At 36.4% G+C, this 26737-nt stretch overlaps 2 protein-coding genes across 3 annotated transcripts; one reads left to right on the top strand and one right to left on the bottom strand.

Moving 5' to 3' along the window:
* The first annotated feature begins 515 nt into the window (after positions 1-515).
* Positions 516-2608, top strand: LOC105057263 (thioredoxin-like 1-2, chloroplastic). The gene is made up of 4 exons (XM_010939817.4): positions 516-967; positions 1224-1400; positions 1538-1702; positions 2069-2608. The coding sequence occupies exons 1-4, from the start codon at positions 734-736 to the stop codon at positions 2330-2332; spliced, it is 840 nt and encodes a 279-aa protein (XP_010938119.1). The 5' UTR covers positions 516-733; the 3' UTR covers positions 2333-2608.
* Positions 2609-13852: 11244 nt separating this feature from the next.
* Positions 13853-23138, bottom strand: LOC105057264 (transcription factor Pur-alpha 1). 2 transcript variants are annotated; one of them, XM_010939818.3, is made up of 5 exons: positions 22618-23138; positions 22467-22514; positions 14733-14876; positions 14390-14635; positions 13853-14299 (listed from the first exon to the last, which is right to left on the bottom strand). In XM_010939818.3, exons 1-5 carry the CDS (start codon positions 22870-22872, stop codon positions 14147-14149), a joined length of 846 nt encoding a protein of 281 aa, XP_010938120.1. In that variant the 5' UTR covers positions 22873-23138; the 3' UTR covers positions 13853-14146. The 2 variants fall into 2 exon arrangements, with proteins under 2 accessions (XP_010938120.1, XP_010938121.1); XM_010939819.3 differs by having other exon boundaries at positions 14390-14632.
* Positions 23139-26737: the final 3599 nt, after the last annotated feature.

The following is a 26737-nucleotide window of genomic DNA, read 5'->3' as shown; positions in this document are numbered from 1 at the left end:
AAACAACTATAACTTCTGGAAAAAAAGTACTTATTATCTCTGTAAATAAACTCTCCTCTCCCTCTTTTTATCCAAGTCCGATAAACCCGGGATACCGGACGCGCAAAATAATCTCCATGAGACTCATCCAGAATCCCAAACTCCTTATCCACAAACAAATCCAAAACGTTTATTAACTCCTTTTAATCCATGGATAAATTATATCTTATCCACTCACTTTCGACAGCGCATCTTATCCTAATTGCTGACGTGACAGCGATTGCGCTTTTCTCCAACCGGAGCGTGGCACCGAATCGTTAGCCCACGTTTCACCCCTATCCACCGTCCAATTAGAAGCCGCGTCCCGCCGACGGCCAGGCTTCAGGGTAAGATGCGGTAAACGGAACGGATGAGGATGAAACGCGTTTTATTTTTCTTTTTTTTTTTTTTTTTTTTTTGAAAAACGGAACGGGATTTTTTTTTTTTTTTTTGGGATAAAAATAGATCATTCATGTGTGAATGCATCGACGAAGTCAAAAAGCAAAAGACCTTTGAAAGGCTAAGGAATCAACTCCAGATCGTTCCATAAACGGAACGGGGTTCTCTTCGCCGGTTTTATTCCTTGCCCCTTCTCTCTCCCGCTCCATTTTGCTCTGGAGAACTTTACTCCCGGTCTCTCGTCTCCGGCAACAATCTCTCTCCGGTTCTTGATTTCTTTGATCTGTTTTGTAAAAAGCTTCGATCTTTGGAATTGATGATGGAGGTTTTGAGTCAGAGCGGTGTTATGTCGCCGTGCGGGCATCGTTGGGTGGTCCGTTCTTGCAAGGAGAGGAGCCCTTCTTTTGTTGGGTTTCCTCGCTCTTCCTCTCGGACGATCGAGTCTCTGATGTCTTCTTCTCGGAATAGCGGTTTCCATGGGAGGAGATTGAGCATTGGGGCTTGGAGAGTGAATGCCGTGAAGGGGAATTTTAGTTCTACCCCCGTACAGGTATCTTGAAGCTTCAAAATCCGATCTTTTGTGTTGTTTTTTCTGTTTATCAGGGAAGCAGGTTTTTCTTCGAAAAGAAAAAAATAAAAAAAAAAAAACTTTTTGATTCTCTGTTCTTTATTATTATTATCAGGTTTCTTATGCGAGTTTTCATGAATTATTTCCTTATTTATTCATTACTTCAACAAGTTAGAAATTTTGTGATTTCGGAAAATCTTTTGAGGCGTTTTCTAATGGTATATTTTGGGAACTACAGATGAGCCTCTGCGTTGGAAAGGCTTTGAAATGGTGGGAGAAGGAGCTCCAGCCCAACATGAAGGAGATCGAGTCGGCCCAGGATCTCGTCGACTCTTTATTGAACGCAGGAGACAAGCTTGTCATAGTAGATTTCTTCTCCCCTGGTTGTGGAGGCTGCAAAGCCCTCCATCCAAAGGTATGGTTTTTTGAAGGAATTGTCCCTTTTGAATCCTATTCTCTTTTTTAATATAACATTTCATGGCTTATCTGTGTTCCTTGCCATGATCTTAAGGTTTAGATATCTTAGAATCTATTATTTCGTTTTATGTGCAGATTTGCCAGTTTGCAAAGCTGAACCCAGATGTTCTCTTCCTCCAAGTAAACTATGAAAAGCACAAATCCATGTGTTATAGCTTAAATGTCCATGTTCTTCCCTTTTTTAGGTTTTACAGGGGAGCACACGGTCGTCTTTGTAGCTTCAGCTGCACCAATGCAACTGTAAGTCCCAACTCTTTCTCATTCAAAAAAAAAAAAAAATCCTACTCTTTCATAATTAGGAGGACCAGGTCTCTTAATTTTAATTCTTTCATGTTTCTCAAAAAATTGAGTTGCATCCTTAATAACTAGTTATTTGATTTTTAAAACGTCGGTGCAGCTTGAAACTATTTAATCTTCCATGTAATCTTTTGTTTGTTTCATGAGGAAAAGCCTGTAGAATATATGGGAAGATGGTTTGATGGTTCATATGGTTTTTATGTTTGTTGATTCTTCCTTTTTGTTTCACTTCAAATCCTTCTGTATTTAGAGTTATTCAGATGACTTTGGTGATTGGTTTTTGATTATTCTCTTCTCAATATATTTCAGATTAAGAAATTTAAAGATGCTTTGGCCAAGCACACCACAGACAGATGCAGCCTGGGCCCAACAAAGGGGCTGGAGGAATCAGAGCTCATGGCTCTGGCTGCAAACAAGGATCTCTCTTTCAGTTACACAAGAAAGCCAGTCCCTGTTCCCTCGCCAGATGAGGCTGCAGAGGAAGTTGTGCTCAGCCCAAAACTTCCGGTTTCTTCAACTCCAAGAGTCATCCAAGATTCGGAGGAGAAGGCTCTGGTGGCAGCTGGGAGATGAGGTTATAGTTTATGAAACCTTATCTCCCTACTTCTCCCTTGTTCCTTTCCTTTGTACAGTTCCCTTCTTGTTTGATGTCTATAGTTAGACACCACGAGGGATCTTATGAGAGGTCCCTCTTCTGTGGATATCTTCTGTAGTTGAAGTAGTGCAGGCTTGCTCTGTTTTTTTTTTGGGTCCAAAAACAAAAGCCTGCTGATCAGTTCTGTAATTGGAGATGAAGAGAGAAAGTCTTTTTTTTTTTTTTTGCTTGAGGAATTTGAGTACTCTTTATCATCTGTGTTGCTTTTTGTTCTTTGTTCTAAAGGGTTCATATCTTTTTTGTGAAATATGGTTGCCGGTACCTGTGGGCTGCAGTCCTGCTACAATGATGTCTTTTGTATGAACTTCTCATTTCATGTGATGGTAACGTCTTTTTCCTTCTTTTTATTTGGTGATTATTGCTTTTTTGGGCTGTCATGTTAGATGTTAGGTGTAGCTTCTGAGAAAAAAATAAAGATAACTTAAGGTGGTATGAATGAGTCTCAGCTGAATGTTCGGCTGTAGATGTGGGAAAGGATGGGTTGGTTAAGTAGGCTGGAATTAAAACCAAAGTTAATAAAAAAAAAAAAAAAAAAAAAAGCACAGTGGGTATTCTAAATTGTATCCTAAAGGATAGAGGCTGTCATTAAAATAGTAGAACTGTAAAACAGTAAGGTGGGGTATTCTAAATTGTCTTTAGCACAACTGGTATCATAGCACAATTTAAACCAGAGTTTGAGCACGTACCTACCTAACAAGGGTAAAGACTATCAAACACTTGGTGTTTCTTGTTCTTGCCATTAGACTTCAACTAAGTCGCATACTTTTCCTCTCCAAATCTTCTGCAGGAGCCATCATTTTTCTCCTCTTTCCTCCTGCTTTCCTTCTCCCCAATTCTGACCATCTCCGCCGCGTGACCGCTTCGAAGACTCCCATCCCTCTCTCAACTCAGCTCCATACAATAATAATAATTTCCCCTCAACCAGAAAACGTGTCTGCCCTAGAAATCATCCCGCGCAACCCTAATCCAACATCCAAGTACGGACTTCGCTCTTCCCTAATAATAAATCCCGGCACGTGCAGCTAAAGAGAGGAACCGGACCCTTCGCCCACTTTGCACCTAAAAGACGTTTTAAAAATGGCTCCAAGGGCTGGAATCTCACATGGTGGACGTACGAACTGTCAAGAAAACCGGGACAATGTCGATGATTTGGACAAAGAAAGCACCGGTCTTGTTGTAAACAATGACGGCGATTAATTTGAAACAAGTTTGCAGTTTTTTTATTATTTCTTTTCCCTCCAAAGGATATTATTTGAATTCTTGACCCCGTAGGTATGCTAGCACATGCCTGGATAAATTAGATATCACACAGACATCTTTTGCATCTCCGACATTAACAATCAAAGCGAGCAATACCAAGTGAAGTATATTTGTCCCTATAAAATTCTTTATTCACCACCTCCAAGAGAAAAATTGAGATAGAGGATATCGCTTCGTTGAATTGGGCCAGCTACATAGTATAATTAATAATGGAGGTTGTACTGGTTTCCAACATCTCATAGATTTAATGCCGTTTAATTCTTTTTCCTTCAAATTTTTTGCTCCAAGACACCACCTTTTACGCATGCTTGCATGCATGCCAAAATATCATAAAAAATAATAAAATATCATAATAATCAATAAAATATTATAAAAAATAATAAAATATCATAACAACTAACAAAATATCGTAGAGAATAACAAAAAGTGATAATAATCAATAAAATGTCATAAAAAGTAATTGTATATCATTTGCTTCATATGATATTTTATATTAATAATATGACTTTCTGATAATTATTTAGAAGATGCAAAAGGATGTCATACCATTATTTTTTATGATATTCTATTGATTATTATGATGTCATATTATTATTTATGATATTCTAAACACGAGCAAAATAGAATAAAAGAGAGTAAAAGATGATATGTTGTAGAAAAAAGGATAGTTTTGTTAGAAAAAATTAAAAAAAATTGAAATACATTTAATCCCTATAGTGTTTGAAATCGACACATTTCCATTTAATTGCATTATGCTCCATTTTAATTTTTCTCTATCGAAGATGATGAATAAAGAATTACTCCTTGTTTCTAAATGCCATGCCATTTATGGCCCACTTCGACCTAGTTAACATAAGAAGAGAAATTCTTTGTGCACTACAGGCGGTGTAGAAAATCTGATGTACAGTGCACTGCCTCATCCAATTCATCCACATAGTCACCATTTTTTAAAGTGTATTTAATGCCTGTAGATTGATTTTTTCGTTCAAAAAATTTATATGACCAAAATACCACTGCCTTTTGAAAAAATTTAATGCATCTTATGGCATAATATAGCCTAGGATATCATAATATAACCTAAGATATCATAATATGTGAGGGGTATTTTTATCCAACTATTTTTCAATGCGCATTTAATGCCTGCAGATCGACTTTTTCATTTGAAAATTTTGAATGATGAAAATACTATATTCTTTAGAAAAAATTATGACATCCTGTACATATTATGGACGCAGGATATCATAATATTGCTACAGGATGTCATAATCTTTTCAAAAGATAGAGGCATTTTTTTCATACAAAATTTTTAGATGAAAAAACTGACCTGCAGACATCACATGCATGTTGAAAAGTGATGATTACGTGGATCAATCAGACGAGGCAGTGCACTTCACGTCGGATTTTCTACAATGCTCGCAATACACAAAGAATTTTGCAACATAAGAATCACAAATAAGCAGTCATTCTCTTTCAACAAAAGGAAAAAATTTATGATAGTAAAGAGTAAAAGAGAGCATTTTGGTTTGGCGACATGAGTGTTCCGATTGAAAGTGAGAAAGGTAAGGATGGGGTTTTGTTTACCCTTTCTCCAGAAAGGCGGTCATCTCTGATAAGGTCTTCGATGAATTTAGCCATGGGCAACTCCTTGTATGGTGGGTCAAGCCCCTTGTATGGTTCGGATGTTAAAGGGAAGGGAGTTTGGGTTTTGTCAAACCCTTCTTCAGGAAGGAGACCTTCATCAGATGGTGGGTCTCGATCGATGCATGGCATATTCGCTAAGGAAAAAGGGGTGAACTCTGTTCCACTTTATCCGGCCTCTGTTTCTCCGGCTAATCATGGTTTGGCGCAAGATAGGTCATGGGCTCAGGTTGTACAGCACCGCCGCCGGTTTCACTGAGAGATGCCTAAGCCTACTGAAAAAGATATTTCTACTCTGGAGGTGCATTTCACTGATTTGGTTGTCTTCTCTGAGGAAGAAATGCAGCGGACTGCTCAAAAGTTTCAATCTGTCATGATAAGTAAGTTACTTGGACAAGGCTTTGCCCTTGATTTCATTCAGCATAAGATGAAAAAGAGATGTCTAATTGAAGGAGACTTTCAGGTCAGTATTCTCTCTGAGGAGAGTCATTAGCAGCTTGATTACTAGTCCATCGTAATCAAACATGTTGAAACATATTATCCCGGATAATATTTTCATCAAATACCCAATGACCAATCATGCTCTTAAAAGACAAGATGCGATTCTGACGTCTCCTAATAAGAGTAGCTTTATGAAAAAATCTTGTATTTCTATCACCCTCCTGAAGCCACCTCACATGAGATTTCTGATGCCAAAACAACTCTTCCATCAATAAATTTTGATTATAATCACAAAGTAATTTAAGCAAGAAAGAATGATCAGCTTGAGAAAGAGGACCCACTTGAGATTCAAACTGCTGCAGAGAAAGGATACGATTATAGAGCATCTCACCATTCCTAAATAAATTACCAACTTTATACTGATTCCAAAAGTAGATCTTTTTTTTTAATTTATTAAGAAGAAAAATTAAATGCTCATCAGGTAGCAAAGAGTGAACTCCAACCTAAGAGGTTTGAATCAATCATTGAAAACTAGGACAAACTTTCAAAAGTTATGATACCGAAATAGAGTACGAGACCTAGGCAAAGAAGCTTGAATCTGAAGAAAAAGCAGACAATAATAGCTGCAAATCTGGCCAAATGTTGAAGATGTGATTCAAGATAAATTTGCAGCCAAGCATCAGAAATAAATGTCTGATCAAGACGTTCCCAAACTCTAGAAGAACTAGATTGATTATTACACCAAGTAAATTTAGGGCCTTTATAACCCAAATCAGTCAAACTAGTTGCTGCAATAAACCCTCTAAATTCCTTAACATTTATACTCAGATGAAAATGTTTACCACCCAGTTTGTCAGAAGGAGATAAAATACAATTGAAATCTTCTAAAATAAGAGTAGGCAAATGCAAGTTTAAAACCTGAGAGATAGCCTTCCAAAGAAAATTACGAGTGGGACTATGAGTGCTAGCATACACAATATCAAGAATCCAGGATGAAGACCCCAGTTGAGAAATAACCTTAAAACAAACCTATTTATTTTTATGAACAAAGAAAACAGACCCAATATTTTGATGCCAGGCCACAATAATTCCTCTAGATAAACCCTCTGAAGGAATCATGTAGACCTTTCAAAAACGATCAAAACTTCGTTGAACTCATTCCATGGAATTCAGACCAAGATGAGTTTCCACAAAACCACATATATTCGGTTTATAGGTACGAACTAGTGACTTAGAATATTTAACAAAAGAGGACTTCATTGCCCCCCTACAATTCCAAACCATAAGGCTCATGAGGAAGACGAAGGATGTTCCCCACGCTCCTCTGGCATAGGGCTGCCAATCATGAATTGATCAGTAACTTTCTCATTAATTTTTGGTGAAGATCCTTTAGCATGCAAAGCGATTGTAAGCTGATTTAGGACTTCATCATGTAGAACAACAAACTGAGCAACATTAGGTGTAGAGTTAGGCAGTTCCTTAGCACACAAAGTGGTAGCCAATGAAGGCCCATCCAGTCTATCAGGGTTGACCAAAATCGGCCGCCAAACTTTCTTAACGGCAGGATCTTTTTTATATAAAGCCAAAGCCTTGAAATCATTACCTATTACTTGTACCTAGGGTTGCGTCTCTCTGATAATTATCTTTGATTCTGATGATGAGTTAGAACTAGTAGATCGTGTAGCTGATGGCATATTTACTAGAGATCGCTTTCTTTTCTCTCTGTGTTTCCCACGATTTCCTCCCCTTATAGGATTCGACACCTGTAACTCCATTAGGACAGTGTCAGAAGAAGGTAAATCATGTGTATCAGTTAAAGGATCAAACCTTGAATCATTTATTGGGCCTACAAGAATTGACTTTGGTTGATGGTTTGAGGCAGTCTTTTTTAGGATGGTCCATATATCATCTAAAGGATCCGCTTGAGGTGATGCAGCAGTTGTCTTAATGGATACATTCCCTTGATTAGGAGCTGTAATTGGAACCTTTGCAGCCCTAATCCAAAGACCAAAAATAAGATTTTTATGGGCAGAGGATGTATTCTTACATTGGGCACAGTTGTGAAGAAGAGGACCTATATATCCACATCCACAATATATATTTGGAAGGTCTTCATATACAAATTGTTGCCATACAATTTGGTCATTTATCTATAATTTAGTATTAGAACAAACTAGACAGCCCAAGTCCAGTTGGATGCAGATCATAACAAATCCCAAATGTGAGGAATTTGCTGTCCAAAGGTCAAGAAACTTTGGTTTACCAGCTTTAAAAGCTATTTTCAAGATCATATCTCTTTCCCAAATATTCAACAGTAAATCTGATAAACGAAGCCATACATTCACCATTTAAATGTGGTCCCTGGATGGTTTAAAATTTGGCCTCCAAGTTTCCAGGGCCAACAATTGACCAGCTAATGACTAGGGTCTTTTTTTCAGAATTCTCTTGGAAAGATACCTTCATTACTTTAGTTCCTAAATCTGATAACCCTATGGCTCCTACAGATTTTCGACCAATCAGTCTCTGCAATACAACTTATAAGATTGTCGCTTTAGTTTTGCTTAACCGAATTAAACCCTTTATCTTTGATATCATTTCTCCTACTCAAGGTACTTTTATCACAGAAAGAAGTATCATGAAAAATATTTTAATTACACAAGAACTCACACACTCCTTGGTTCATACTTCATCGGCTAGAGGGTTTTTTATGGTTAAAGTGGATATAAAAAAAATGTATGATAGAATCCAATGGGGTTTTCTTTTTCGGATCCTTAGATCTTTTAACTTTCTTGATCAATTCATTGTTTGGATCTCAGCATGTGTTTTAAACCCCTAATTTGCTCTTCTTATTAATGGCACCCCTACTGATTGGTTTACTGTAGAGTATGGTCTTCGTTAGGATTGTCCATTGTCATCATTCCTGCTTGTGTTATGCTCTGAGATTTTTTCTATTATTTTACAATCTGTAGTTCAAACTACGTTTCTTCATCCTTATAAGCCGTCTTCTCTTGAACCTCATTTTTCTCACTTATTCTATGCTGATGATTGCATCTTAATCGCTCGGACTACAATTCGTGATGTACTTTGTTTGAAACTTTTTTGAATGCTTATTGCCATTATTCGGATCAGTCTATGAATTTTCGTAAGTCCTTTATTATTATTAGTCCTTCAATGCCTTCAAATATCAAGTATACTATCATATCAACTTTTGAAATATCCCAGAAAAGAGGTATTTGAAAATATTTGGGTGTTTCGATTTCTTCTACTAAACTTCGCTCAGTGGATCTTAAATTTCTTTCTGATAAAATTTTTTCTAAAATTTAGTCATGAAAATGGACAGCCCTCTCCTTTGCAGGGCGGCTTACCTTATTACAATCGGTGCTGGCATCCATTCCTCTATATGTGATGTCTTCAACTGCCATTCCTGTTTCTATTTTGGATTTGTTTGAGTATGAGTTTTGCTCTTTTCTTTGGGGACATGATTTCCATCAGCATCGCCTTCACTTGATATTTTGGAATACTATTTGTACCCCTAAAGCTATAGGTGGTCTTGGTCTACAATCTCTTTGTCAACGTCAAACAGTATTGTTGGATAAATTTGTTGCTAACCTAGTTCTTATCCGAAATTCTTTATGGGCTCAACTGGTTTCTGCCAAATATCGATTCAACCATTCTTGGATATACTATAAACCGCCTTCTAAATGTACTCTCATATGGTGTAAAATTTTTACTGTTGGCTTTAAAATTCAAAATCAATTTATTTGTTTGATTGGGAATAGTCTGTCGGTCAATGTTTGAAATGATCCCTAGATATCAAGTGTGCCACTTAGTCTTCTTTTATCAATATTCATCATGACTTGCCCAGTATTCTATTGCTGATCTTATAATGCCTGATAACACTTGGAATGTATCTTTGCTGGTCTGGTTCTGTAACGAAGATATGTTGGCTACAATTCTTTCCATGCCTCTTGCACATGGGCATTGGACCGATCAGTTGGGATAGGCTCCTACAAAAGTGCTCTCCATCAATTCGAAGGACATTGCTAGGGTGCTTAACCAACCTTACTTATAGCCATTTACGGATAATTTTTCTTGGGTATGACACCTTCCTATCCCCATAAGGATAAGTTGTCTCATTTGAAAATTGGTTTGGCAATGCCTACCAACAAAAGAACTTTTGCTCTACCAAGGTATTATTCAATCTGATGCTGTTAATTGTGATTTATACCCAGGATATATTGAAAACTGTCAACATATTTTTGTTGACTGTGGTTTTGCTAAACATTGTTGGACTCTGTTAAATCTTAACTATTCCTACCCTATCCGACCCTCTTTAACAATGCTTATAACTTTTCTCTCAAGCTCTTGGTTAGGTATGAAGGAGAAAGCTATCATGGCATTCATGGTCTCCCTCCTTTGGCAGTATAGGAATGAAAGATTGTTTCAGGCAACATCTTCTCAACCTATAGACCTCCTTCGATAATGTATGTCTATCATTGAAAATATTACTGTCCCATCAGCCTTTTTTTCTACTGATAGTGTCCCATCAAGGAACTGGGATCTTTCCATGCTGAGAAATCAGCATTCTTATTATCATCAATTGATTTTTTGGACACCCCCTGCCCTTGGGACATTTATGTTGAATTTTGATGGCGCAGTGAGATTCAATAATGCAGTAGCTAGCTATGTCATCAGAGATCATATTGGTTTGTTACTGGCTGCTGGTGGTAAAAAGCTTACCTTTACTTTGATCCTTTATGCTGAGATGATAGGTGTGTGGTTGCGTCTTTGCTATCTTGCTACTCAAATGAGGGCCCAAAATATCTGTATCCAAGGGGATTCAATGGTGGTGTTAAATTGGATTCGCCGTATATCGAAAAATAAGAATTTTCTTTCTCCTTGGATGTAGGACATTCGTCTCTAGCTGGACTCCTTCCATGAATTTTTCTTATTTCATATTTTCAGAGAAAGTAATCAAGCTGCAGACTGGGTTGCTAACCAAGCACTCGGTGGGAATCTCTTTATCTTCACTGCTCAATTACATATGTATCCATCATTTATTCAGATTCTGACTGTTAATGCTTATTTTGTTGGATTTTCAAGGCATGGCATCTCACTCTTTTACTGGAATCTTCATATGCCTAATGACCTCATGGTCTATTTCATATCGAAGCAATGCTCTGCTCTCATCCAATCTGATCATTACTTTAACCCTATGCTTACATTTGCTGGGTGACATGCATATTCACTATACTGATGGTGTCTTTGTTCGGACCTGTTTGAAGGTGAATTGTCTACAAAAAAGATTAGATACGAAGGAAAAAAGGAAGAGAAAAAAATCAAAAGGAAAAATGGAAAAAAGAAGTTGAAAGAAAAAAAGAAAGGAAAAAAAAGAGGAAAAAGCAATAATGAAGGGAGAAAAGGAAAATATAAATAATTTTAGTGGAATTACTGACTTGCTCCTTATTTGTTTGTGCAAGGTACTTGTGTTCTGTTTCAAAACTCATTTCTTTTCCTTTGAACCTTCTTTATACCTTCAAAATTCTGTACAAACTGTCAGGATGATTATCTGGGTCTATATGTTTCACTGTCATCAATTCTGTTATTTTATAGATGTTGCATTCCAGAAAGGTGTTCGGATGTTGACATAAAAAATATATGTGCAGCAAATATTGTTCAAGAACAAAAAATTGAGAGCTGAGGAGAAAAAAGGAAATGGAAAAAAAAATACAAAGAAAAAAAGAGAGCAAAAGAAAGCAAAAAGAAAAAACAAAGAAAAAGGAAAACATTGAGAAAAATATGGGTGATTTCACTAACTAACTGATTCTTTATTTCTCTATTCAGGATATTTACTCACTTCATGGTTGAAGTTAGGATCTTTCCTTTTGATCCTACTATATATACGTATTCTTTGTTAAACTGTTGTTGGGATATACCGACTGACCCCTATACGCCGACTTATCCTCGGAACGATCCGACCGACGCCCGACTCTACCCACCGGACGGACAGACAACTCCGACAATGACTACCGACAATATCCGGCCAAAGGAACGCCGGCCAAACAGGCCAGTACTGTTTCCAACCGGCCGAGCGGCCGAATCCATATCACCGACTTACTGTCGGGGGTGGCATCCGACATCCGACTTCCACAAGGCATCAGATCAGCCGACGATGTTTTCGAGTCATCATCCGACGTTCCGGCAACCAAATACCGACATATAGTCGGCCAGCCCGTCCAAACGCCGTACAACCGCCATGGGCTGTTGTCCTGCCAAGGACATGCTGTACGACCGCCATGGGGCATTGTCCTGCCAAGGACATGACAACCCACGACGATTTGATAGTCTCCAGCGATTTAACAACTCCCTAGTTGTCTGCACCATTAATGGCGGGACCATACCGCATTCTACTATAAAATGGAGTAAGGCAACGGTTTTGGTAAGCTCTCTCTGGCTGAGCTCCTGGTTTTTCCACTGTTGCCTAGTCTTCTCTTTGACTTAAGCATCGGAGGGTCCCCGCCGAAGACATCTCCGGTCAGTGAGGACTTTTCTTGTAGGTGCGCATCCCGAGCGATCAGACGACGAGGGGATTGGCCGCAACAACTGTTATGTCTCTGCTTCTTATTTCATGATCCGTACCTATGTTCATTTGGTTTGCTGTTATCAGCTGCTCCATTATATGTAAAGATTCGCCATACAGATTCTCAACCAGGAATATATATCAATGTCTGTGTTGATGGGCGCTTTTAGTCTACCAACAATGTATCAATTTCAGTAGTACCTACAACATATCTTCAGGTTGCTGCAGATTTTTCATCATATATATTGGTCCAAGTATGATATTATTGCTGGCTCGATGGTTTTTGGAAGCTTTTTCTATGATTATATGGTTTGTTGTTCCCTGATAAATCATTGCCTACCTGTTGGGATATATTGCTTAACATATTTCCTTCAAAACCTTTGTTTGAAATAAGTTGGCCTTCACATTACCTCCCAAATGATGTAAATCTAATCTTCATTACTGATAGGAGTTCACCCCTCTGCTGCTGTTATTACTACGTCCCAAATGATGTTTCAGAGGGAAATGATACGGATGGGAATGGACATTTATTCAACTTACTCTGTTTTTTTGCACAGCTGCTTTACAATTTTGCTTACAACCTGTATATTTCTCACATTCTTCAGCAGCAAATGTATCGTTCTAAATACCTCAATACAATGTTCTGGAGACGTTACAGGTTTATGAAATTCCTTCAACCTCTTCATATGCCTTTTCAGAGGATTGTCAAACTCTATACAGATCTGTCGAGCATGAATTTACAGAACGGTATTATGCCTCTTTCTACCCTTTACTGGATCACACATTGTATACATCTTTTGATTCCCCTTGCTGCTTGTTGCTCCACCTTACTTTTCCTCCTCTTCATTTCAAAAAATTAGGATCTCAGGTGTTGTATCTTTTTTGTTTTGCTTTGCTTTTGCAACAAATACAGTATACCAGATTCACCTTTGTATATCTTTTGCTAAACACCTTTGTATATTTTTTGATCCCCATATTGGTTTGTCTGAACCCTGCTGTTGTATCTACAGTTATTACTGATTATTTAGTTTAATGAAGCACTATATGTTTTATGAAAAAAAAAAAAAAAGGAAAAATTTCACGGACAGCCAAACCCATCTGGGCCCCGCCCAATCCACAGATTTCTTCCTAAGGATCCGCCAATATATTGATTTTACCAGATCACAAGGGGAGATTACTGTATCATTTCTATGAAATGATTGATACTGACTCAAACGGTAATTCAAAAAATATGTGAAAAAATAAATGCTTCACATACCTGCCAGACCGGTAATTCAAAAAATATGTGAAAAAATAAATGCTTCACATACCTGCCAGATCGGATTAGTAAAAATAACACTTCGGTAAATGATATCATGGCATACCTGCAGTATCTTCACTGATCAGAGACTTGCAGACAGAACCATTAAAAATCCTAGTAATAAGTAGCAACAAAAATATGCGGGGGTAGCCCTAGACAAAGGAATAACTCGCAAATCACATCTCATTGCCAGCATTTATAAAAACACAACACAATGTGTTTAACATAATGGCAAAACTTGATTATTCAGAGACATCAACACCATAGTCGCCACCTTTTTATACCACCAGATGCACAAGCTACAAGATATTAGTTTTGCTCTTCATTATTCCTCATCAAAAAAAAAAAAAAGATTGGCTAATGACCGTATCTCCACCATGGACTAAGTAAAACAATTATTGTCCACCAGACATGAATTAACAATATAGAGCATGATCTACACGACGCTCAATCCAAATCAAACAGACCCATAGTAGAACTGAAGTGAAAGGATCAACGGTCCTCCTGAAAAGATCATCTCTGTGCTGGTTCCACTGTCCGCACATTTGGACCAGTCATTCCTTCAAGTCTGTCCTTGGTTATCTCAACGAAATGACCGATCATTTCATGAAACTGCTTCAGACCAGACAAGGGAAGGATGATTGATGAGCGATCTGCACCAGCAACCTGCATTTGGATATGGTAAGAAAGTTGTGATGTTGTCACTAGTAAAAACAATGAAATTGATAACAGCCATTCAGCGAATACTCCAGGTACCTCAGATATCCTCAAGAAATGACCCCTATTATTGCTCCCTAGATCAAAAAAGAACCTCTTTTGATCTGCCCTAATTACTTTAGACATCCCCATGCCTCCAATATCCTCCTGAGGAGGCAATTCAACCAATCGGTCAACATTCAACTCTGACCCAGTGGCTGATTGCGTACTGTGGCCTGGTATAAATCCAGCCCCAACGTCATCCGAAAGTCCTGGAAGTCGCTCTGATGGTTCCATGTGTTGCTGCTTTGGATCATAAGAAACAATTGACAAAAGTAAGGACAAGCTCAGCCAAAACATCATGCGGTGAACCATGGTACAAAACCATTCACTCAGCATGTACCTGATTTGGTACAATGAAAAGACGGGAAGCTTCTTCATTAATCTCTAGCAAAATGTTTCTAAATGCTGTCCATCCTTCTTCACCCGAGCTTCCTGCCGGAACAATGATTGTACTACGATTTCTGTTGACAGATGCTTCTGAAATCTAAATAAGAAGTAAACATATTAGTATTATTTGACAGATTGTGTAACATCTGATAAATCAACAGTTTGTGATGTCTGTTGGCATACCCAGGAACAGAAGCATCCTCCAGCATGCCCATAAGAAATGAAGATGATGCTAACTACAACCTTGAAATCATACACAGCATTTCCCATCCCACAACTACAACATTTATATTGGATAAGGTTCCTCATCTACCTAGGGCTATGGATTCAAAAAAGGTCTGAGAAATCCTATGATAAAGATCTTTTTTCTGACATTATTTGGCTGAAAAGGGGACAGAATTCCATAAGCACAACTTATATTATTGCTGCATACACTACAGAAGGTAACTCATACTGTCCCCACCATCGAAATAACATATTTTTAAGGGGGGCCTCTAGAATTACTTAGGTAGCAGAATAAGCTTTAAAGCATGGTAGATTAAGCATGAAACAAAGCTTTGTAACTCCGTTTTGGATTCATTCCTATAATTAGAGTTTCAGTTTCAGCACCTCCGCTCTGAGTTTCACTGTTCCAGCAAACTAATCTTTATAATTTTTCTAACTTTCTTTTCTTTTATAATTTCTTATATTTGCTTTAATGTTTATGGCCAACTGAACTTTTCATTAAGCATATTTCATTTTATTTTAATAACTCGTCTAAGCAAGAAAAGCCATTTGAGAATATTTTATGATAAATGATAATCCCTTTTGACAATATATTTAAGACAAGATCCATCCAAACAAACACCTATTTTATCTCACTACTGCATTTTAATATATCATTTTATTCTAAAACAAAAGAAAAGAAAACAAATTTAAGTAGAAAAAGGATAATAGGAACACACAGCACTCTCTAATTAACAAAGATACACATCAAGCTTGCATGTTGCCCGTTATAACAATAAAGCTTTCCCAAAAATAAAATAAATTTGATCTTTACAAGCCTTGGATAATTGTGTTATTGCATAATACCAACAAATTTTAGAAAATATTGAATAGCACACCGCACACCGTTAAACAAAAAAAGAAGATAAAAAACTATCACTCCGGTCAAAATTGCTAGAAACTCAGCTGGAAGTGCCCAAAATGGGAAAAGATTGGAAATTTTCAGTCAATTTTGAACTGGTTTCAGCCAAAACTTCAAATGATGACACGAACACAATGATTTGTGAAATGATAGAATCCTTTTAAGAAAAATTGGTTAGAAACAAGAGAAAGAAAAGACAAGCCTAGCGATAGCAAGGTAATGCTGATTTTCTATTTTGCCTTCCAATTCTTTTGGATTCACTAGCAATCAATCACATGAAATGGACATTGAATATATATAAATTATAAAAATGACATTACGAAATGATGAGTGTGAGAGAGAGAAGGGGGGAGAGAGAGAGAGAATCAAATGCAAGCATAGAAAAACTCTTAAATGGGAGATATTAACATACTAGGAAGGAACATTGTAAATGCGGTATTTGTAACGATCCAAAATTTAAAATTTAAATGCTAATTGATCTTGAATGATTTAATTATGGGTGGCAATCCAGTTGGCTCAACTCAGATGTGGGTTGAGTCAAAAGTTTGTTAACCCGAAACTGACATGTTTATTAGATAGGTCAAAAATTCAAATTTAAACCTCATCTATTTATTAAACAAGTAATCTGATCAGACCAGCATAATCATTTACTAAATAGGTCGAATCAGGTTAAAGGGGTTAAATAAGTTAAGTGGATTCTTAATGAATTAAATGGTTTTAAATGAGTTAAACAAATTAAGCATGCCAGGTTAAATGGTGTGGACACAGGTTAGGTAGGTTTTAAATAAGTTAGACAATTCTTAAATAGGTTAAATAAGTCAAGTCACAACCGAACCCAACTATTAAACAGGTCAAAATGGGTTAAACGGGTAAAATGTCTAACTCTAAACCCAACTAGTTTAATAAACGAGTCTAAGCAACTTGACCTGTTTATGACCCAAACATATTTATGTCATACCCGAACTTACATAAAGCGGATCATTTGCAGGTTGAATTGATAGGTGGGGTCATAAATTGCCACCCCTTGATTTAATTGGTTTGTGATTTGAGATAGATGAATGGATCAGTTGACCAAGATAGGAAAGAAAAGTAGAGGAAAGAGAGTTGATATGCTACCTTATTTACTTTTCCAAAAAGGGAAAGGTTTTGTTCATTGGCAAAATTTCCATTTAGCTAATATTCAATTGAAGGAAGATCAATAAATTTGACAAAAATCTAAGCGCATTCTCATCCGAAACGTTGACAGATGCGATCCAGAGAGAATCACATGGAAAATCAAAGCTCTTCTCTTTTTTTTTAGGAAAAAAAGATAGAATAGATAATGGTCCATTCTAATGGCCCATTAAGGGTTTAAGAATTGGTGGACAATAGTAAATAAGTTCTCTACATGCACATTCAACAATAATTGCAAAGAAAATCAAGAATGACTTTTATGATTGACTTCCCACTAACATGTCAGATTCCATATAGGACACAACATTGTACGACAAACATGGTTAAATATAATGGCAGTCCAAACATTGTAAGGCCTTCATAAACTACTTGGGGAACCTTCAACATACAGAAATAAGAAATACATAATTAGCAGTTTTTATGCATTATCCTGTTACAAAGAGCACTATATAATAAGAACAAAGAGCATCTTGTACATGTTACTAATCAGCGGATTAAAATAATATTAGTACAATTAAAATCCCAGACTTCCATTATGCACTTCCATAACAGGCAAGTTTATGCTCGTGCAATGACTGATGACCAAACTTCAACCAGAGTTGCATTAATTTAGGAATGACTGTAAAATACTTCCATTAGTTCATTAGTTCCTAGATTTAGCAATGACTGTAAGACACTTTTATCAAAATCATTAGATAAAAGTGACTATGATAAAGGAAAATTAATTTACATGTTCAAAGATTTGGATATATCTATCAACATCACAAGAACCATAAGTGAGACATTTATTAATGCCTACTTCTCATCAGTAAGCTTTATTAATATGATCTAACTTCTCACAAAGAAAAAATGCATGAAGAAAAGAAGAACAGTTTAAAAGAAAACAATCATCAACAATGCAGAAAAGCAAGATCCGGTAGTTATATAGAGAAAGTTGACGAAAATAAAGGCTATGAAAAAGTGAGATCAGTTTCTATAAGATTGAAAATCTTGAATATGAGATTATTTTTGAAAAATAGGATTATGCGGTTAGAATAAATTTATCATCTGGGATAACCAGACAAACTGCATCTTATCCATCTTCATAAGACTGCATTCAGGGTTGAGGGAGCAGCGGTAGTGGATCTAAGATTAAAGTAAAATTTTGCAAAGCAATGTAATGAATGAGACATCCATTCACCTTCAATGATAGAAGAATTATGGTACATATAAAGGCAAACGCCAAAGTTAATTGTTAGCATCCCCAGAAAATTGAAAAACAACATGCTATAAACACCAAAGTTAATTGTTAGCATCCCCAGAAAATTGAAAAACAACATGCTATGATGCTGATATCATCCTCAACATCAACAAACTCAAGACAAGATTATATGTCTGGGACGACGCAATTTTTAAATATTGAAGTTCTTTCATTTAAAATTAACAATAAGACTTCCTAAAGTCATGGTAGGGTTTACTCAGGGTTATCAAGACAGGTGAATGGTTCATATTAGGTGGAAACTCTGTCTACCTAATGATCAGGAGGAAAGAAAAAGAATTTGTACAATCATTGTCATGAGAAAAGAATAGGTAAAAAAAAAAGCAAACCTGCAAGTCATATAGCAAGTTATGAATTTGCAAGTCATATAGCAAGTTAGACAGCAAAGTTATAACTAATATGTTAGATGGAAAGACAACACAGAACCATCATCAACCAGCATTACCCCATCAATTTTGGTCAACTTTATCAGTTATCTTAACAGTCATGTCTATGAAGGTTGCACGCACGCACACGCGCGCGGGCGCGCGCACACACACACACATACATATATATATATACATAGATATACATATAGATATACATACATAGATATACATACATACATGTATGTATACATACATACATGTATGTATACATACATACATGTATGTATACATACATACATGTATATATATGTATATATATACATACATATATACACATATATACACATATATACATACATATATACATACATATATACACATATATACACATATATACATACATATATACATACATATATATACATATATACACATATATACATACATATATATATATATATACATATATATATATATATATATATATATATATATATATATATATGAGTTAAACTGCACATTAAACATAAGGGAATTATATGCCAATTATATTGAAATGCTGATGATTTGTGGTCAAAAGATGCAAAGGAACAGGCATGGGGCACCTCAGGTTGACATCATCAAATCCTGAGGTTGATCAAGAATTGGTCCTCATGTCCAAAAATAGAAAAGCTTAACTGCACCAAACTTATTGATCCATCATAATTTCTCTCTGATATTCATAACCAAACAAATCTCAAGATATCTCCAGTTGTCCTAAATCTGAAATCCAACTTTGATCCCATTTACTACCATCCCACCAAGCACAGGTGCTAGGGGTCCCATGCTCAAAGACCCTGAGAATATGCCTATACCTCCCAATGTGCTCCTACTAATACAAGCATAGAAAAAAGATATGTTTTCCCATATTCTTTATTGATATAGTTCTGATTAGCTTTCTAATGTGACACAGTATATTGGAATCATATTCGACAAGGTCTAAACTTGGGTTTTCATCAAATAACTGAAGCCAAGTACAGCTAAAATTGCTAGTTGGTGCTAGGAACTTGAATCACCAAAGTTGGCTGAGTTTTAGCCTTTAGGACAGCCCAATGCCAATAAGATGTGATGCAACCCAACCAGACCCAACCTAACTCAACCAAAGAAATGATGGAACCTTACCTCTCAAGCCCAAATCAAAGTATTACTTGATATAAACATACAAACAACCATAATCAAAAGTTTTACATTGATAGATAAATATTATAAATATTAATCAATGTCGAAAACTAAATAATTAACCAAAATCATAATGCTTGAAATAAGCATCTCAGTGCACTTTAACCTACCTTGAGCTAAATCATCTACTAAAGGTAGCCTTCAACCACCCTTAAACACAAGACAAGCATATGCTAAGCTTCGATATAGAAGTAAACACAAGACTAGCATATGTTAAGCCTCAATATAGAAGTATCATTCTTCATATGCATGCCAATTTGAATAAACTAGCAAATTTTAAGATAATGGATGAAGCATGGTTCGCCAAATTGCCCCGAGCCATCTAGTTTGAGGGCGTGCTGAATCATACTGACAGCTAACCGGTGCGGTTTAGGCATTCCATTCGAAACACCGGCGAAAATGGAGCGAGAAAGAAGGAAAGAGAGGAAGAGAGACAAAAAGAGGAGGAGAGAGAAGGAAAGGGAAAGGCCGACAGTGGTACGCCGAGACCGTCGAAGGGCCATCAAGGCCTCTAGGGCTCTGGATCCTCCACAAGATGCGAGAAGAGAGAAAGAGGAGAAGGAGAGGAGAGGAGGGAAGGAAAGGCGGGGAGGAGACAGCCAGGTAGCCACCTTGCCAACTTCACTGTGTATTGTTTTTTTTTTTTAAACACTATGAAATAGGGACGAACCCCTATTTCAAACCCGCAGCGACCGCGAGGCTGCTTTTGGGTAGTCCAGCGACCACGGTGACCACCCTCTCTCTATCTCTCTCTACTCTCATTTTCTCTCATGGAGGACCGTGGAGCCCGAGAGGCCTTCGCGGCCATCCAGTGGCCACCGCCGACATCTCTGTCGGTCTCTCTTTCCTTCACTTTCTCTCTCTCCCCCTTTTTTTCTCTCTTTTCTCCTCGGTTCATCCCTTATGTCTGTGTCAATTTAGGCCTAATACAGTCTATTACAGTCCAGTACATAGGCATACCGACTCGTACTGCCAGCCAGCCAACATGAGGTCCAATTCCAAGTCGGCGATCCTTGAAATGAAGCAACAAGACAAGCATACATGTTGATATACTTGTTGAATTTTCACCATCCTATTAAAAGAAACTAACAAGGTAGAGAATACATAAACATTTGCATGCTCAAACCAAAAAAGTTCAAGCCACACTTGTTAAAACCATTTTTTTAGTGTTTTGCATGAATGCTGGGCTAGAAACAATTTTAGGATGGGAATATTAAATTAACCAGCCAGTTTTATTCCATCAGGAGGCAGAACAAACTAAATCTACATGCAAGAAATGGCATTGGTTCATATAAACATCAATTGGTAGCAACTTTCCTACATGCTTTGACCTTATTTAACGAGAAAACAAGTTATGAACACGTATAACAAAAGATCTTACATCATCAATCAGAAATTTATAAAATCAAACGATCTTGCTAGGGTTAATTTGAGAATATAAACCACTTATTTCAATCTTTTTATGAATTATATCGGGCTAATTGTATATAAGATTCACTTTCAAGGTCAATATTAAGTTTTTCTTATAGAACATGTAGAGAGACATAATAAGTAGAATTCATCATCTTTTAGCAGATAACGTATTTCTTGAATGTTTTCATTGGTTCTCTATTTCTTTATATAATTATACAATATCTAGTGTTTATATTAACAACCAACATTTATCATCCTTTTAAGCATTGTTTGAAATCTCTGAAATTGAAATTTTCTTTTTTCATTGTTTCAGTAATTCTATCCATTTTTTTATTGCAATTATTGTGCGACACCTGATGTGGACAACATCTTACTTAATACCCATTACATTGCAAAGTTTGAAAACAATATATTCAACCATGTGGCTTACTCTTCAGGTAAAACAGATCCATGATGATAAATATATATACACATATTTATGATGTAACAATAATGAAAAAGCAAATAGAAATTTACAACCAAAGGTTCACAAGATAATTTTGTTCTATATTATCTCACATGGACGAAATATGGGAAATTAACACTGACATGCATCGCATCTCAAACTTCAACATGTAAAACATGATTGAAAATAATAGCCAATGTAACTTTGTGCATGCAATTGCAACGATTTCAAAGGCCCTCTGTTGTTATATGCGCTTAACTATATGCTCAGCAAAAGAGACGTCATTAGAGTTCATTCACAGTTCTTAAGTAAAACATCATGACCCTCCATCAATTTCACAGGCAACAACAAGAAAACTACCCAACAACTCATGCCAGTTCACGTATTCAGTTGTTAACCTGTCCTACACTTATGCATGCCTACTTAACTTTCTGAAAAGCAACCTTTTCCACTTTTCGTGATTTTAATATATCATCATTACCAGGCAATTCAACATGAGACTACTCCATCGAATTCCCAGAAGATCAACTGCCAAAAGATCTTAGCTATATCCGATTCAGGCCATAATAGCATGGAACTGAACAAAAAAGCATAACCTACCTCAAAAAAGCAAAAGTAACATAAGCAATCATACGATAAGCGAAAAAGGTAAAGAGAAATAAAGAAAAGCAACGACAAGGCTCTACCTTCAAGAAGCGGCCCCTTTTATTCTCCCCAATATCAAAGTAAAACACCTAATAAGAACAAAGGAAGCATCAATCAGCACAAAGTCCCAGATCCAATGCATGTAAACAACAAGAATCCAACAAACTTAAACCACGATAGGATTCCTCCAACCTTGGTGTCGAGCTTGAGCTCCTTGCTGAAGGCATCCTGCTCGTCAGTGTTGACATAGTAATTGAAGAGGTCGATGAACCAGGCGATGCCGTTAACAGGAACGATAATGGTGGACCTCGTCGCCGACGTCTTCTCCGAGATCTTAAGGTACCTTCCACGGGGGTTCTCCTTCAGATCGAAGTAGAACAGCTTGTGTTCGAACTGCAGCGTCTTGGACACCAGCTCCACGTCGTTCCCACCCGAAGCCCCCTCCATCGCCCCAACTTAAAAACCCCTCCTTTATCTCCCCAAATCTAGATATAAGCAACAAGAACAAAAAAACCCTCGTTCTCGATCCTGCTCCAACGAAAAACCTAACCCTAGGGGGAACCAATTCCTCCCCTGCCGGGGACGAATCGATTGGGGAGACGTTGGCAAAGGGTTGGTGATTTGGGTTTGGAATCGCCGGCCTCAGCTGCCGCTGGCACGCGGTATTAGGGTTAGGTGGGTGAGGGTTAGGATTGGGGGTGGGTTTAGGGGTTTGACCCGAGGCCATGGTTTGGAGCCGCCCACTTTTAATCGAGCCGCCCGCCTCCCTTCCGAATAACCCGCGGGTTTTCACGTCCCTGGGTTGCGTATCAGTACCGCCGAAGGATTTCGCGGGTAAACTCTAAGAGCGGTCGGCGCTAACGTGCGCATATTTTGATAAAAATATTTTTATTATTTAAAAATTTTAATTTTTTTATAATAAAAATATATTTTTTATAATATTTTATTAAAAAATTATGACATTATATATAAAAAATTTTAATTTCAAAATAGAATATCATAAAAATAATTTATAATTTTTTTTGAATGAGAAGCATATTTTTGTCATTCAAAATTTCAAATAAAAATATAGAGTTACAAATATTAAATACATATTGAAAAGTGATGGTTATATAATCCAATCAAGTGTGGTGGTATATTTTTTCTATACCGTCGTGGTGTACAAAATTTTTTTAAAAAATATTTGGTTAAATATTTTGTATAGGACTAGCAAGGGATCGGATATACGTCGGATCGGCCTATATCTATATCGGTTCCATAAGTAAAAATCTTATATCCATATCCATCCTTGTAAGTCAAATAGATGTGCAGGTCGAATTGAATCCGATATATAAGAGAGATTGATCGAGTCGGATTGAACAAATACATGTAAATAATATAAAATTATTATAATTTTAAAAAGAAGATATATATTAAGATTATATTGGGTCGAATTAAGATTGGGGCATATCATTATCTATATCTAATTCAAATTCATTTCGGATATTTTTTTTAGAATTCATATCAGCTACAAGTTTCAATCAAATCATGTCAGATCGGATATCCGATGAGTCGGTTAAAATTATTCTAATTCTGCTTGAATTTAGAGAGAAAGAATATTGGTTAGATTAAGATTTCTGGCTAGAAGGATCTTTTAGTATATATATTATGAATTATTTAAGAACTTTGATCAAGTGTTATTATAGCATTGCGTGTGGCATTTTGTGATAAATAGCAAAATTGCACACCAAGTACAAGTTTTGGATGGCCTTGGAATGAGTTAGGCTCGAGCAAAGTTTTTGGGCTTCATTTTATTCAGCATGCTTCCTCTGGCTTACTATGGCTAGTGCTTAGATTTGGCAACATGACCACCAAGCCCAACCCGTATATGAGATTGGCTTTATGAAGCCATTTTAATAGCAATTTGGATCCATTTTGTCACAGTTCCACATCTTTTTGCGAGTAGCTATCTATTAATTTAATATTATTACAACCTTTCTCATTGGGTTAAGGTTTGGCAAGGCCTATGTATATCATGTCAAGGCTACTTGGACAATCAGGTTCAAGAATATAAGGAACCTCAGCCATCACTTAGCATTTTACTTGTTTGCGATTCTCCTAAAAAGTGCTTAATCATGTAGCAGTAATTCATAAAAGGTTGGCACAACAAATTAGTTTGGTACTGTAGTCAGGCATGATTAAAATGCTACATGAGATATTACTTGTTAAATTCCTTATTATCTTAGATGACATGTTAACATCTTGTCCAAAGTCAATCAAGATTTCTAGATAAATTATTTTCACATAGAAGTCAATCTAGATACCTATGATGATCTATAATTAATAATATAAACCACGACCTTCTTTCCTAAATTAATACCTTCAAATCTGTTATTTATAATTCACTGAATGAAACATTTATCATCCATGTGAAGATAAAAAAGAGATCAATGCACTACACATTGGTTGTTGACTACAATAGAGAGATTTTTGAATGTTTTGGAGAGAACAAATTTAAGAAAAGTAATTGAGGACTACAATACTATATTTGATGGTAGTTACTTAACTGATCTGAATAAGATATAGCATGGCAATGAATATGAGAAATCCCACAAATGTCCTTGAGGCATTCTTTAATATTTCTCATAAATATCTATATCTATTATCTCTTATCTTTATTAAGACAAGCTTGGGATATCACATATGACCATCATGTTCCAACATCCATATTTTTTTGAGTGTTTTTTTTAATGACTTGTTTGGATATTTAGGATTTTTAAACCTAGAATCAAAATCATGATATGATATAGGATTCAATTTTATAAGATTATAAAAAAATTTCTATGAAAAAAAAAAACTCATGTAAATAATCGTACCTTATGTTTAGATGTGTATTTTGCATGGTAGTTTGCATGATATATGTTTGGATATGTGGCACAAGTAAAAGAACTGTTGCTTTTGTTGAGTCTATGCCCATCAGTTTAAATTAAAATTGAATCATCATTTGTGCCAATATAAAAGCAGCGACAAGGATATACTATCTTCAAGATGCAATAGCATGAATTTTTTAGCAACTTGAAACCCAAAACAGAAGACATATGAAATATCTTGAAAGTGTAGGGGCTCAAGAATACAGCCAGTAGAATAATGCATCTATAGGTACACCATAAAAATTTAGAAAGGGTCAGCAGGACAACTTAGCAATAGATTATGATGGGTTATAGAATAGATGATGCAACTATACAACCATGGCAAAAAAGCTAATCTCCAAAAGAGAAAATCTAGTTTTGTCAAATGGTGAGTATAAACCAAATCACTCATAGAAAAGTCAAGAATTAAATAATTATATTTGCTGGTACGAACCCCATCAGAATCTTTATTATAAGAATCATTTTTTGGGATGGCAAATAACTATGGTAGGGGAAAAACATTATTAGATATTTGAGAAATAGAAGTATAACACCTTAATCTAATACAGTGCTAGATAAGAGCGAGAAGAGCCACATGTTAATATCTTGGAGCTAAGAGGAACGACGTAGATTAATATTTACCATCTTCACTTTAGCATAAGATCAAACAGTTGATGAGCAAAATGTATAGAAGATCTAACATAGAAGAGAGTGGAGGGCCTCATTGATTTGAAACAAGATGTCGAATCATCGACCTTTAGAGGATTGCATCGGTTAGAGTTGTTGCAACGGCGATAGGGCCAGAAAGATCACCAAATGCAGGCACAATAGGAGAGCACGACAGTGACGACAGCGACGACAGCGACAACGAGGATGAGCATAGCAAGATACGGGTAGTATGAGAGGAGGTGGCGAGAGGGCGGAGGAGTGGGACTGTGGGAGGAGGAGAAAAGGAGGATGCACGTGAGGTGGATGATAGAAGGAACAAAATAAAAAATAAGAAGAGAACGTGATGTTTGGACGAGGAGGAAGCCCAACGATCTCAGGAAAAAAAAGATCCATAGAGGTGATTATTTTTTTCAATAAGATTAGCTGTCTCAATAGATTTTTAATCTCATGATTAATTTAACCAAACAGTAGTTAGACATAAAATAAGATTTTTATCCCTAAGATTGTCAAATCCTATAGAACTTAGGCCAATCCTATCCTTCCAAAACAGGCCCTAAATATATCGCTTGTCTTCTTTTATTTAGAAAACTAAGCATTTGTATTTGGATAATTTATGAAAATAAACCATTTTTCTCTTCCTCTTCTTCAAAAAAAAAAAAAAAAATCTGCACTAGACACTGATTTCTTTCTTTGAAAGAGAAATTTGAATAGTATACAAATCAGAAGTTAGAATGTATCTATGAAGTCACGAGAGT

Source organism: Elaeis guineensis, chromosome 14, assembly GCF_000442705.2.
Source record: "Elaeis guineensis isolate ETL-2024a chromosome 14, EG11, whole genome shotgun sequence".
Taxonomy (NCBI): domain Eukaryota; kingdom Viridiplantae; phylum Streptophyta; class Magnoliopsida; order Arecales; family Arecaceae; genus Elaeis; species Elaeis guineensis.
Note: the sequence above shows the minus strand (reverse complement) of the source record. Positions and strands in the feature narration are given on the sequence as shown.